This window comes from Argentina anserina, chromosome 6, assembly GCF_933775445.1.
Source record: "Argentina anserina chromosome 6, drPotAnse1.1, whole genome shotgun sequence".
NCBI classification, from domain to species: domain Eukaryota; kingdom Viridiplantae; phylum Streptophyta; class Magnoliopsida; order Rosales; family Rosaceae; genus Argentina; species Argentina anserina.
In genome coordinates this window covers 35,941,804-35,956,836 of record NC_065877.1, presented here as the reverse complement: position 1 = coordinate 35,956,836, position 15,033 = coordinate 35,941,804, and the positions used below count along the sequence as shown (strand labels likewise).

Genomic DNA, 15,033 nt, shown 5'->3' with positions numbered 1-15,033 from the left:
ATTGTTTTGCTAAAATTTTGTTTGTGTCGCTTTCGTAGACCTTTGGAAGAAAATATCAGCTTCGGAACCAAATTATAATCTATACTCTAATAACTCATACTTTGCTTGCTAACTAAAATAAAATTATTTTATTAAAAAGTCTTTGATAGGTTAAAAAAAATTGTGAACAAATAAAATCATGAAGACAAATCAGATAATTATAAAAAAATTATTAATTATGAAAATAAAAAACTCATCCTAAATCACTATTTTCTCTTCTATTATACTCTTTATAACCAACAATTTTTCTGTAAAATCAACCGAATTCTTTTTTCTCTAATTTTCTAAAAATAAATAATTTACACATGCAGAATATGTGTGAGTGACTAGTGTAATTGACTAAATGATTAAATTCAGTTTCATCAAACTACACCTTGAGCTCTCTAATATCCTTCAGTTCATTTTTCCGTCCATTTTTTACGTTAACTTTGACAATAAGACCCATTTTAATGGCTAAAATGATAATTTTATGATATAATGCATACAATTGACTAAGTTAACGTCCAATTTAGGAGAAATTTTTATATGTTATCATAGTACCACATGACAATGCATAATGGTAATCCATACTTGTTATTTCGACACGTGTATTTATTACACCAAAAATTCGAGTTTAGAGTTTAGAGTTTAGAATTTAGGGTATTAGAGTGTAAAGTGTAGGGTTTAGGGTATTAGAGTATATGGTGTATAGTTTTAGAAAGAAATTCAAAATATAAAAATTCTTATTAAAATCTTGTGTGTCAAATTGTGATTTGAAATGGTAGACCACTAGGCATTGCCACGTAGTACTACGATATCACTAAAAAATCTATCCCAATTTAGCTTAAAATGAGTCACATTATCTAAGTTAACTTCCTATTTGGACGGAGAATGAGCAATTCAAAACTAGAGAGTCTATGGAATATTCTATTGAAATTAAAATTTTGAATAAAAACAACATCCCCCAAACCTCAAGAGTACTAAACTAAATTTAATCATAAAAATTAAACACGAAAAATTAAAGGCATGAGAGTCCATTATTTCTTACATCATGTTTTTTTTATAGAAAAGTTAACTCAATCTTCAACCTCCAAGAACACAATCAAACAACTAATAATTACTAAGAGACTATTGATTGAGATGAGCCGCCTTTTTTCTCTCATTTTTACCCTAACACTTCTTCTATCTGATGGCGGCAGTGGTGGATCTTGGAAAGGCAATGGAATTAGCAACAACTTCTCTTGGTGGCATTGGGCATCGAGGCAGTTGCGGCCGTTTCTTTTTTCTTCTCTTGCTTCGGCTATGGAGGAGATATTAATAGATCTCCCATGGTTTGGGTCGGATCAATTTTGGGGGATCTTGATGGCCTTACACCGTGGTGGTGGCTCGAGTCGAAGGCTTTTGTGCCGCAATGTCAGCTTCAAGATTTCTTTAATGAAGGCTATGATGGTTCAGTGGTATGATTGGAAGTGGGCTTTGGGTTTTGCTAAGATGGCGACTCCCCAAGCTGAGCGAGACATCGTGGGCAACGACGACGTGAGGGTGGTGTTCGACTCTAGCCTATTTTGGGTCTTGTTTGATGTTGTGGTTATTGACGAGGCATCGAAGGAGGTTGGGTCTTGCCCCGACAAGGAGTTTGGCAAAGATGACCCCGGCGAGGTTTTGCATGTGGTCCCGGTTGGGAGTCCCCCTTGACGTAGGGTGGACTTTGTAGATCTTGGTAAGTGATCTCCTCTGAGCAGGATTACCCTGGTTGGATAATAAGCAGTGGCGGACCAAAGATTCTAAGTTAGGGTGGACTTGAAATTTTTCTCCTAATTGAAGTGATAAGAAATTTTTTTGTATATTAGACTCATTATGTCAAATATTAGACTAAAAATATTTGTAAGCCTATAAAAACATCCAAACCATACAATCTTTGAGTTTTTGAGTCCAATTTTAATTTTGAGCCCATTTCCATTGAGAGAATGTAATGAAAAAAAATATTTAGAAGAATAAATCCACATAAAAAGAAGTAGAAGAAAAAAAAATGAATTGCAGTGGATGAGAATCGAACTCGGGTGGACAATTTATAAATCAAAAATACTAAACCAAGCATGTTGCGCATTCATTATGGTCTATATTGACATGTTACAATAATTATACAAAAACTTTCAGGTGGACTTGAGTCCACTCACAACTCAACGTAGGTCCGCCCATGATAATAAATGAGGAGACTCACAATTGTTTCTAGCTCTAGATTATTTGTTACTTTGTGTGTTCTCATTGATGGTTTAGTAGCATAGAGTTAGATGTGTATTACTTATTTGGCTCGCATGGTTCTATTGTTTTGAAGGTCTAAATGTGTTTCATGTTCATTTTACGTTCATACATTAATATATAACTCAATTATCGATTCTTAAAAAAAAAAACTTGGGGAAAAGATAACTCAATCTTCGCCTTGACAAACCTCAGTGTGTTCATCCCAATCGATTTCATCCATGCTCCGTTCACAGTTCTCACAATAAAACTTCTTCTCCTTCTTAGATGACACAAATACGCCATGCTTAAACAAATGCTTGATACCTTTTTTTTCTTGGAACAGCAGCAGCTGGAGCTGGGAAGGCCGATGCAGGAACAACAGCCGGGACGATGGGACGTGGAGGAATGACCGGTGGTGGAGGCGGGACATCATGTGCTTTACCAAATTATTGTATGATTCTTATAAGCTTTCTTATCTTATTTGGTACCGATATATAGAGTGAACCTATAATGACCCTATCAATCAACCCAAAAGCTCTTGGTTCCTGTTTTTTTTTTAATCATTGGCGATAACAAATGAAAGATCAAATCTAAGAGCTCGTTCCCACAATATAAGTCTTTGAGCCGTTACTGAGATCGATTATCAATTTTCAAGTAAAAATAGATAAACATGTTCTCTTACCTAATTTATCAAATGTAATTATTAACACTAAGGTGCAAGTGAACCAATAATCTATATAAAATTTCAGTAAATATTCACATGGTTTACCTGTAGTGTTTTTCATGTGAATCATGTCGATGCTGCTGGATTATTATGCTACTTTTAAACTAAACCACTCTTGTGATTTGCTAATTTCCGCAGTATCCTTATTTGAGTGTTGATTACTGCTGATTAGTGATTGAATCCTGAATTAAACAAAACAAAGTCATGTTACAGGCCAGAAGGTAGCTTTGAAATCAAAGCTTTTATCAAGGATTGGTGGATGGTAAAACCATTAGTGAATTTTACAAGTTACTTTGGCGACAGTGGACTCTGGTTATGCTTGAAAGCTAGAATTATGGAATCACAAAGCAAGCCTTTATCATCCAAATAATAATAAATTTCCTGAATATAAGAAAAGATTTTCCCTGCACTTGAGATTCTTCTTACCAGACCCTTTTGGTCGACCCAAAGGTTTCTATAAATTTTGGAACCCCCTTGTTCATTAGAAGCGGAGTGACAATTTCAGAATTAGGTGTTTCCCTAGAGCAGCACCCACCTATCCTTGGAAAACTATTTCAGGTGGTATAAGCTGCCGTCCCAGGGCGCCGGATTGTTGTGTTTGTTGGCGATGTGACGGTGTCTAACGATCTTGACCATACTGACATCAGTTTAGTTACCAGGGAATGTTTCCCCATTAGAATTCACGTAGATTATTCTCGCGTGGATAGTGAAGACTACCGAAACATATGCATTGAGTGAGGTAGACTATCACAATAACAGTAACCCTGAGAGGGTTACCTGGGAATCCTTTGAAACTCGCAGGTTCAGGTTTCTTCGTGCAACGACATCATCAATTAACAGCTTGCAGAAAGTGAGGCTTGATAACTTAGAAGAAGCTACTATCAAACGGAATCCCTCGTGTGTTATTTGCATGGACTACTTTACTGAAGCCGGTGTTGATCAACTGATTGCTCATTTGCCTTGCACACACATTTATCATCTGGATTGCATTGTCCCGTGGCTGAAGACGAGTCACCTGTGTCCCATTTGTCGATACTCAATGCCGACTGTGGAAGAGGGCGAGCCCTCAAATCATTACGGAGGCCAAAGTATTCACTTGCCTTCAACTCTGAGTGGCAAAATATGTTGGCTGCTAACTTTTGGCTTCTTCAGGGCCGTGTGAAGCTTACAGCCACGATGATGATCATCAATTGTTGATACAGTACTTTATGCCATTCATAGGAAAACAGAGAGATGAAAAGAATGTTATGATCCGAGTACTTAAATATCAAAGAAATCCAATATTTATTCATCTAAATTAAGAGCATAAGTAACTAGAGGTTCAAGTATCTAGATCTCGAATAATACATTGATCAGCTGTTTCTTGGCATAAGATCCTTCACTACGTCTAATATACGGAAATAATCAAAGAACAGAGACGATTCTTTTCCCTCAAGCCCATCTCTATGATGTCTGTTGCTACCAGCAAGATTGTTACACGGGCTCCCACCAACCACAAGATCAAACCCTCCAAAGGTATTGATGTAATGCTTAAGCCGGTCCTTATTCAACTCTTGCACATCAGCAAGGTGGTACAAGTTTCCTTTTTGTTTGGTTTGCTCCCACCAAGTCCTCACCACAGTTCTGCTCACCTCTGAAATCTCAACAGACACAACGTTCTTCATCCGTATGCCAAGCCGATGGAGGGCTATCTCTGCGCCCCCAATCCCAGAGAAAAGAGAGAGGACATTGATGCCATTGGGAAACCGATCTTTCAACACAGATAGATGATAGGCAACTGTATCAATCTGGAATGAATTGATCTCATAAGTGATATGTAATAGCAGATAGACAAAAGTGACAATAGTTTGAAGTCTACAACATGAACATAGAATATTTGAAGATATCGGGAATTATCACTAGATAGTATCACTGATTATGAAGGCAAATGAAAGCAAACAGAACTTTACCTGGAATGAATTTCCCAGTGACTTGTATCTATCAGTCCTACTAATTCCCCTTGTATGGTTCCTCGGGAACCCCAACAGCATTTCCACCTCATCGGGCTCCAATGGGGCAACCTTGTTCTTCCCTACCCATACAAGATTCCACTTCCGGCATTCATATAGAACAGAACGTCGAACTTTTTCTGGTGGAACCGAATCTTCATCAAAGTCTTTGAGAGCCAGCCTGATCCTCTCAGTCAACTTTGCACTAGCATAGCAAGTCTGTAGGCAATTCAGCTGTCTGCGCTCGTCCCAACTAGGCCACCACCTCCTTGTTATGGGAAATGCATCAAAAATAGTCTGCGGTGGGAGGGGAATGAGAGGAAACCTGTTCTCTATTGGAAGATTATGAACATAACCTCTTTTCCTAGCAGCTGCAGAAAAGTACTTGGAATCAACAAATTCAGGCTGGATCTCATACAGAAATCGGGATATTGTGCTCCAGACCCCTTTAGGAGTCAATGCCACATTTTCATAGTAGAAGAAAGGAGGTCCTTTGGCTGCCTCTGGAATACTCCTGTGGATTTGACAAAGATGTGTTGGAGTCCCGAATCCAATCATTGGATTTGGGAGATGAAGTGCCTCATCATCTTCATCAATGATCCCATTTCCAAGCCCCACCTTCTTTTTTCTTTTTGACATGGCAATTTCACAGAGTTTCCTTTTCTTCTTGTCATCAATGTGAAGACGTCTAGGCTGTAAAAGTAAAACCAGCCATCACAATCCACCAAACACAGCTGAATAGATAAAACTGAATCTTTAGTTAAGTGAAGAGGTCTATAACAACCAAAAATAATAATAATACCTTCTCTTCAAGGGGAAAATGGACATCTTCTGCCTTTGAAAACTGAGCAGCTGATATGAAATCAGTCAATTCATCTATGGTAGAGTCAACACCTGCAAGGTCACCATAATATATGGATGTATCAGTAAGTGACTGAAATAGCAGTAAACTGAGTTCATATGCCCACTAAATAGAGAATATTGAAAGGATTAGTTGCCTCAAAATTACTGGCCTTTATATGGTATGGTTACATCCTAGTCAATTTTCCGTGCGTGTGTGTGTGTGTGTTTCAGTTGCCCTGTAGATGAAATCTTAGACCCTGGATATGTAAGTTCTATATATAAAATGCAGATGTGTTTCAGTTCAAGGTATCCACCTATACTGAACACTTAGCACTTCACAGATTATCTACAGAATCCTTGGAAAAAAAAAACACCAAAAAGATAAAGCTGTACTGAAATACGCTGAAAGAGAATAAAGCTAAGCAAACTTGACACTAGTTTTACCGCATCTCTCAATTGCAATTGAAGCCTCCCATACTGTGTACCCCATATTAACCAAGGACACAAGTTTCTTCTCCTCCTCAGATGTTGGAATGCACTGAAAAGAAGAGTTTAATTAAACTTTGTATGAAGTATCTAAGTACACAAATGTGGATTACATGTGCAGAATGGTGAGGAAACACTAGGTTTTAACAAGATTTCAGAAGTATATAATGTCATGTGGCTTGTAGGATACAGAAGAAAAAGGTTTGCAAAAAGGGTGGCATATATAAGTATTTTTAAAAACATATTAAATTCATACAAGACAGAAAGGCATTCATCCTTTGGAGAAAAACTGGTCAGACAATAACTACCTCATTATCAGAGCTATCTAGATCTGAAAATCCATCCAGAAAGCTCCCCTCATAATCTGAAGAAAAGGGATCAGAATCGATCTGTTGCTGTTGTGGAGGAGAGCACTGTTCCGGATGAGAACTCTGCTCTGGTGGAGAATCCTGCTCTGGAGGAGAATCCTGCTCTGGAGTTGAATTTTCAAGAGCCTGCAAAATAATTGTATGAAGACAGCTGAATGTAAAATCTTATTTGCTAGATGAATCTAATAACTTGATTAACAATATAGAAGGAGGGCAATTGAGATGCCACTCGACAGAGATCGTAACAATGAAGTGTGATGCCTATTAAAGATATACTGTTTATCTCTTCTTCATCAATATCAGAGATAGGAAAAAAGATGGAGATAATGCCAATGTCGGGCACCAACGAAAAATGTATTAGTGATGCGATATTGAGGTCAGATGTAGATAGTATAGATGAAAAAAAAGAAGACTAACTGAAAGTGGTGAGAACCAAGAGGCCAGCTCAACGAGAATACACTAGTATAATTATTCACTAAAATAAATAACATGCTATATAGCTGGGAAATGAAAGACAATAATTGAATATTCAATTTGTGGTCAATTAACATCCTAGTCTACTACATGCAAGTTCAGTCTGAAAACTAGAACATTAGTTTTGAACCAAAACATCAGGCATAACCAATCAAAACTCATATTCTTTATCCAAGAAGGCAACAGTAGATACAAACATGTTTAAACTCACAGTGTATAAGAGGAGGCTTTCCAGAATTGAATCTGCGTCTTTCTCACCTGTATGTTTCATCATAGTACTGTGTAAATTATGGTGAAACTGAATCATTACAATTATAAAGCACAGAGAACAATATGGTACAGTGTTCTTACCATGTTCCTTAATAGCTCTGGCTACCAATTTGTGAGAAAATCCCATGCTGACAAAATTATCAAAAACTTTGGTCTTGCAAGGTTCTGTTGATGAGCACCCCTGTAGCTTGGGAAAAAAAATATAAGCAATTGCATGTTCAGGGTCTAATATATACTATATTTCCATGACTCCATCTAAACACCGAGCATGCTTCTACATGTATACTTTTGTGCATATGCATCTAGTATCAGTATATGTTTACAAGAACATCAAAGCCATAAAATTATAAAGACAAAAGAGGACTTAAGTGTGCACATGGGAAACCGAATTGGCAACACATTCAACCAGACAGCAAGGTACGGTACATGTAAAGAAGGAAAGGACTAGTGATTACGAATTTCTTAAAATAGAGTTCTTCAGTTTAGTTGGAAAGTATTTGATAAGGCTGAAATGAAACTTATCACACTAAAGATTCATTTTTCTTGGTCTCAAAACATTTTCAAGTCTTAAAGCGGCATAAATTCGTCTTACTACTTTAATAGTAATAAGCTGACCTAAATGTTTTACAAACATCATAAAAGAAACATTTACCTCCCCATAGCCCAGATTAGCTGAAGAAGACAAAGTGAAATTTTCAATCTCGTCCAGCTCGTCTTCAGTATCCCAGTCAACATTATTTCCGTTTACCCCAGATGAATTTCCATCCTGAAAAGGTTATGTACAAATTTGAGAGATAGAAATCAATGAATAGTCCTGCAAATATCATTTACTTTTTTTATAAAAGAATCCCATGAGGGTGGAGCTATACAGCCCAGAGCCCCAGACCACAAACCAAAAATCGTAACAGAATGAAAAATAGCTGCCACAATTCTGCAAGGAAATCTTTAGATTTGGAAGACAATGGGTAGAAGGTTTCCAACAATATGCACTCCCACTATTTGCATAAACCATCGTAAAAACACTACACTTTTGAAGAAGATCAACTAGTTTCTTTTTATTTCCTTTCATAACCTCTTTGCTTTTCTTTTGTTTTGGTTGGTTAAATTTTTAAGGTATTTTAAGGTCTGTCAACCGCACCAATTTAGTAAATTCAATGATGAATGTAAATTCCGGACTACATGAATTTTAGGGATATAAAGAATAGAACAGAAAAGAAATACCATGTCTTTATAATGTAATGGTCACCCGCACAAAGGTTCGCAAGCTGTCCAAGAAAAACAGGGAATGATTAAGTACCACACAAAGGGAAACTTGGATCATAAAGGCAATAAAGAAATGTCATTCCCTAACTTGCATAGAAAGTTTTATGGAAGAAGCAACTAGGAATATATATAGTTCAAGGCATGTATGCAAAGATACTATTTGAAGAGTGAAGATGTATAGAAGCACAGAGCTGAGAAAAGAAAGACAAAATGATGCCATTACAGGCTCAGGTACACAAGTCTTCTCATATGAATATTGATGACATTGTAACTCACTAGGATCAATGGGAAGTTAGGGTTGAACAGTACTCCACTGACCTCAAAAAAGGCTACACAACCACCTCTACTTTACAAGGTCTCTTCTAAACCTAAATTCAACATTCCCAAACAACTCACTGCCTACATTTCTACTACCATAACATGCATGACATCAGAAACTGTATCAATCCACACATCAATAACCTCATAAATTTGCTCCTACATAATTTTCACCCACTTTCTTACATCTTTCAGCAACAAAATCCCAAATTTAACACAATCATCAATCACAAATTGCAATTTCACCAATCTGCTTTTACTTGCACATAAATTTTACCGCGATTACAAATTTATCCAAATCTCACAAAACAAACTCACCTCCCCGGAGTCCGATTCCGACGCCGTCGTCGTAATGCACTTCGTCTCCGTACAAAGCGGCCTTCTTGTACGGAGAGGCAAACGCCGTTGGAGAACCGAAACCGGAGGCGGCGGAGTTGATCAGAAGCTACTACATAAGAGCACCGAAATATAGAGAGAGAGAGCAAGAAGATGAGAGCGTTTTAGAGGTAAAGAGAGAGAAAATTTCCGGTCAAGTCCGTGATGGAGAGAATCCGTGGACCTTCATTCAGAGAACTCAGAACTCTGAGCTTTTGGGTTTCTCGGGTTTTAAGCCCCAGACGCACTACGACACGCTCGGATTTCAAATACTCGCTCTTGCACTCATTGTATTACTTTAATAATAATTTGATTTTTTTTCTTTCACTAAAAATTTTAGAAATTAATTATATAACAAGAAAAATATTAACATTTAGTCATTTACGTATGGTCTGAGAGTATAAAAACTGAGAGTGAAAAAAACATTGTTTTTCTTGTTTTTTTTTGGAAAAGTTCTTGTTATAATATGGGCTGGGAAAATCAATTACAGGCTCACCTAACTAGAACACACTTATGATGTGATTTGGTGAGGTGGGATGAGTGGTGGAGATGAGCGAGTATGAGATGTTTCATACTCTCAAGCGAGTGAGGAGAAAGATTATATATCTTTCTCTCTCAACTCAAGTGGCATTGGGAAAAGAGATATTTTTATTAGAAAAAATCAAAACATAGTGCTCCAGGGCATCAAATACTAGTGTCATCATCTCCACACCCCCAATCATCTCCACACCCCCAATAAATGAGTTATGTTGAAGGTTGAGAATCATTGATGCAGTGAATTGTCCTTCATCTCCTTTTTATGCACAACTCACATCTCTTGTGTATTTATATGAAGTTTTCAGTTTTAACAATTATTGAGGATTGATTTTGATACTCTAGTTTAATTTTGATTTTAGTAATATCGAAAAATGTAATATTAAGAAATGAAGGTTATGATGGTAAAATTTGAAAAATGTGTAATATGGATAAGATAGTCTTTCAAACTTGTGAAAAGATTCTCACCCTCATGTGGAAACCATTGGAGTTGGAGCATAAATTTCTTATAAATGTAATTTGTTGCGTCCGTATTATAGAGAAATTATACAAAAGTTGTTAAACATGCTCTCATAATTCCTTCCTCATTCATTCGCTAAATGACTAGTGTTCGCCGTAAATGTTTTTTTGTGATGAAGAAAATATCCATATTATAGGAATACATTTTATAAATGATCTTATTTCCCTTGGGTTGTTGCTCAGTAACTGCATGTCTGTATGTACTTATGTGACTATTTGGAGAAAGTTTCTCTGATGATCAATGGAAATGAAATAGTTGTTGACGATAGTTCTTCTACGCAAACCAAACACCACGATAAAAAAAAAAAAAACTAAACCCGAACCTAGATGTCAAGAAACTCGTTCATACCTATAGTAAGCTCAACTCGAAACTCGTAACGGTAATTACAGCTGCTGTCGATCAGCTTTGCTATTCAAACAGATCACAAAAGAATCAATTATTCCACATTAATAATCGAGCATTTTGCTGATCAAATCACTACAAATAGAAAAGGAGAGGAGAGGGTGAAGAGGTTCTAATAAGTCAATAATACTTGGTACATACATGATTCAATCACCTGTCAGCGTAGTCATGAGTTTCAGTAGTAATGTATCACAGGAAAAAGCTTAAGCGATAAGTACAGGGAGCTATATCAACAGATATAAACTAGATGTCCCTAACTTGTTCACTAATACGAGAAGAAACATTACAGTGGTACAGTCGCCTCACATGAATCTGTGTAGCTGCGGTTTGTCTAGGTACCTAGAAACGCACATTGCTTTCTGGCATGCTCAGGTATCAGTCTGGTTAGAAGCTCAGAAGTAGCTCCTTTCAGCTCTGCACATGCATCAACCATCATTATTATTCCGATCAAACATTACCACACCATATAAGACAGACAAACACATGAATTAGCATGCAGTTAAGTAAACCGGAACAAACCTTGGGGCTTGAAGTTGAGGAGAGGAGGCAAAGGTCGTCCATTAGGGAGACGAGTAGTAGGATCACGGAGTTGATCAAAGAATGGGTGGACACAAGCCTCAAGCTGGAAACACAGAATTAAAATTCGATTACCCCCAGTTGATAATTTGGCACAATGCAGACCTATATTATTAATGTGTACAGTTTTATAAAGTCCCTGAAGAGTCCGATATCTTTCGACTCCCTAGAACTCAGTTCCAACATAATGGAACTGGTGAGATACTTACAGCAGTACACCTTAGGCTGGGAGAATATTGAAGGAGTCTTGACACAAGATCTACTGCTTCTGGGGGTGTGCGCTTGTGGAATATCTGCACACAAAGATGATGCAATAGAATGAAAATTGAACCCCACATCTTTAGTGAATAAAGAACAATGGTCAGCAAGGAACCGAGAAACTCACTTTGTGCCACGGATGAGCCTTGATTTGAGGAAACTTGAATTCTGTATAATTTGGGTTCATGCATTTGATTTCTTCACGAGTTGGGGTGCCAAGTACCTACATACAGAGAAAGACGTAAACTCAATTGAAATGGCATATGCTGAGTGATCAACCTTGAGTTGATAAAATGACCAATACAAGAAAATACTTTTACCTTAATAATCTCAACAAGCTGATCAACTCCACTCTCACCAGGGAAGAGAGGCTACAAAAGACAACACAGAGGGTAAAGTTAAGGAACAACATATTGGAAACACCCCTCTGATTATAACCTAAACAAACTGAGTGATATTTTTTTATACTGCATAGAACCTGTCCAAGAAGCAGTTCAGCAAGCACGCAACCGACAGACCAGATGTCAATGGCAGTAGTGTATTCAGTTGCCCCAAATATCAATTCAGGTGCTCGATAATAGCGTGAACAAATATATGATATATTTGGTTCGCCTTTCACCTATCATTATTGATGAAAGAAGTTCAGAGAAGAACAAGGAACCATACATATCTCAATGCCTTCCATGAATGTATTGGCAAGTATGTACGATGAATGAATCATCCAGGCTTTATATATTATTCTATCACCAGCAAAATGTTTTACTCTAAGATATGAAACACTGGGAGAAGGGTATACCAGGACTTTTGCACTTCCAAAGTCACACAGCTTGACTTGATGAGTATGGGGATTAACCTGATACAACACATTGTATAGTAAATATAGTCTATCATATGATGCAACTGTAATATAGAGGGGGAAACAGAAAGATGATGTAGTGCATACCAAGAGATTCTGTGGCTTAATGTCCCTGTGGCATACTCCTATGCCTCCGTGAATATATGCCAAAGCTCTACAAATCTGACAAGACAGATGAAACAAACAAAAAGAGCAGAACAGAGTTAGCAAAAGAACTTTCAAAAAAAGAAAAAGTAAGTGAACTATCACAAGAAGACACGAACAACAATATACTGTACCTGATATGTATAGAGTTTGACATATATCATAGGCATCCGTTGATTTGCCTTGCTGTAGTGTTTTACCACACGATAAACAGTCTCAGGTACATATTCAAGCACCAGATTTAGATAGAGCTCATCCTTATCCGTGGTTGAAAAGAAGCAATGTTTGAGTGCAACAACATTAGGATGATCAAGAAGGCGCATTGTTTGCAACTCACGATTCTTGTATCTCTTGTCTTGCAAAACCTTCTTGATAGCAACAGTTTCTCCAGTTTCAAGGCACTTAGCCTGCAAAACAGAACAATTGAGGCTTCAATAGTGCGATCGTGACGAAGGTCAGTTTTCCTATCTTGAAAGCTTCTATTTCTTCCACAAAAAGCCATAACTGTACTCAAGGACATATATTACCTGAAAGACAATACCAAATGAACCCTGCCCAACAACACGCTCTGCCATGTAACTGACAGTCTGCATTAACAATCAAAGAGGACTTTAACACTAACCATTCCAGTGTTTTATATAAGAACAAAAGCCACTGTACTATTTAGATAATAGCACTAAAACTTGCAAGATGCAATTAACCTACCATGTACTGACACAAAAATGCAGATACTCGCGGCAGGTGGTAATTATACAAAATTCTTAATACTGTCATCTCTCTTCCTTCTACGTCATATTACTACATTCTCTTCCCATTACTTACACATTGAGATTATATTCGTAGCACTTGAGCCAGGACCATTAACTAATATGCAATTCGGAGTTGATAAGATCACATGTTTTGTATCTATCACATCAGCATGTGCTTTATAGGTTCAACAACTAACAGCCACATCAGACCAGCTCAGTTTCTTCTGTAATTTACTCAATTACTCATCAATTCCAAATGCCTTAGTACGGTTCATTTAAGGAACAATTTAACTCACCTAATGCTTACTTCATCATTTTAACAACTAGCAAACTAGCAACACGAGTACGATTACCAAAACACTTGGTAGAAATGTACCTGCTTAGGCTGACCATTCCGGCCACCGATTGTAGTCACAATAATGTGGCCAGTTTCAGTCCCATTCCCATTCACCACAGCTGCTTCTATTTCCTATAATCAAAATTTTCACCAAATTAAAATTAAAATAAAAACTATGAACAAATAAATAAATTCTAAACAGAGAAATTCAAAAACAACTTTACTGAACCAAAAGACTTAACAAAAGTAAACTTCACCTTCTCATCTTTAATCTTCATCTCGTTAATTTCCTCGGGCAGCTTATCAGCAAACCTAGCGTTGTTACCGTCCCGATTCTCAACACCCGACGCCGGCGGTAGCGCCGCACCAGCTGAAGCCATTGATCCTAAGCCCTTCAAAACGTCGTCGTCTCGCAGCCTCTTAAATCTGAGCTTCACAATCTAAATCCAAACAAAAAAAATTGCAGAAATCAGAAAGGCAAAAACTGAAAAGGTAAAAAAACAAAACAAAGCAGAGCTGAAACGAAAGATCCCCGCTCACATTTGACGAGCCTCGGCGATCGGAGCAAAAAGCTATGGAGAGAAACCCTAGCTGAGTTTTCTTGACGCGATTAAATTATAAATGTGAAGAAATGAAAGAGGGAAAAGAGAGAGAAGGAGAGAGAGGGGGGGGTTTTTGTAATTTCAAGGAGGTTTGACCGAGTGAAGACCCGCCCCGTTGGATACTCTGCGCCTTTTCTGATTCCGAGCGCGGGACCCAACGGGTTTTATCAAATCCGGTTATGAGAGTTGGTTGGATCCGTTTCGGGGGGGCGACCGGGTCTCCTTTTTCCTACGTGGCGCTGAGTCGGCTTGTGGGGACGGTGACGTCAGCGGGGCTCGGAATGATTTAGATTAGACCATTGGAGGAGGAAGTTCAAAGCAAGTGTGCGACACGTACTGGGCGGGTTTGACGTTTGTGTTTCTTCTTTGGTGAAAGGCTTTCTTGTCAAATGGGGCGAAGTGATGGATGGCGAATCTGACCCTGGAATTTGAAGAAGAAGACAATGTTGAAAAGAGCACAAGAAGATGAAATGGAACAATGGGGTTTGCTTGTGAATATATAGGGTGAGAGTGTGGGTGAATAGGGTGATTGATGGCTTGGATAAGTAGGAAAGAAGGACGAGAGGTTAAGTTTGAGTGATGATCCAAGTGTGTTTCATGGTTTGCTCTATATATATGTTGTTGGATGGAATAATGTGTGATGCATCACGCATACGTGAAATAATATCTAGTGTAATGGTTCATATT

General features: G+C 37.7%; 2 protein-coding genes across 4 annotated transcripts; both read right to left on the bottom strand.

The window, feature by feature from the left end:
* Positions 1 to 4,219: 4,219 nt before the first annotated feature.
* LOC126797693 (DNA (cytosine-5)-methyltransferase DRM2) lies at positions 4,220 to 9,602 on the bottom strand. Of its 3 annotated transcripts, none has more exons than XM_050524381.1 (10): positions 9,312 to 9,602; positions 8,634 to 8,677; positions 8,065 to 8,178; positions 7,494 to 7,599; positions 7,354 to 7,400; positions 6,609 to 6,794; positions 6,259 to 6,352; positions 5,774 to 5,865; positions 4,933 to 5,664; positions 4,220 to 4,770 (listed from the first exon to the last, which is right to left on the bottom strand). In XM_050524381.1, exons 2-10 carry the CDS (start codon positions 8,634 to 8,636, stop codon positions 4,336 to 4,338), a joined length of 1,809 nt encoding a protein of 602 aa, XP_050380338.1. In that variant the 5' UTR covers positions 8,637 to 8,677; positions 9,312 to 9,602; the 3' UTR covers positions 4,220 to 4,335. The 3 variants fall into 3 exon arrangements, with proteins under 3 accessions (XP_050380338.1, XP_050380339.1, XP_050380337.1); XM_050524382.1 differs by having other exon boundaries at positions 7,494 to 7,593; XM_050524380.1 differs by having other exon boundaries at positions 7,354 to 7,593.
* A 1,316-nt stretch (positions 9,603 to 10,918) lies between these two features.
* Positions 10,919 to 14,432, bottom strand: LOC126801065 (shaggy-related protein kinase epsilon). The gene is made up of 13 exons (XM_050528519.1): positions 14,285 to 14,432; positions 14,002 to 14,184; positions 13,784 to 13,876; positions 13,186 to 13,245; positions 12,793 to 13,065; positions 12,602 to 12,676; positions 12,455 to 12,511; positions 12,137 to 12,277; positions 11,979 to 12,029; positions 11,786 to 11,881; positions 11,610 to 11,693; positions 11,344 to 11,446; positions 10,919 to 11,238 (listed from the first exon to the last, which is right to left on the bottom strand). Exons 2-13 carry the CDS (start codon positions 14,122 to 14,124, stop codon positions 11,156 to 11,158), a joined length of 1,239 nt encoding a protein of 412 aa, XP_050384476.1. The 5' UTR covers positions 14,125 to 14,184; positions 14,285 to 14,432; the 3' UTR covers positions 10,919 to 11,155.
* Positions 14,433 to 15,033: the final 601 nt, after the last annotated feature.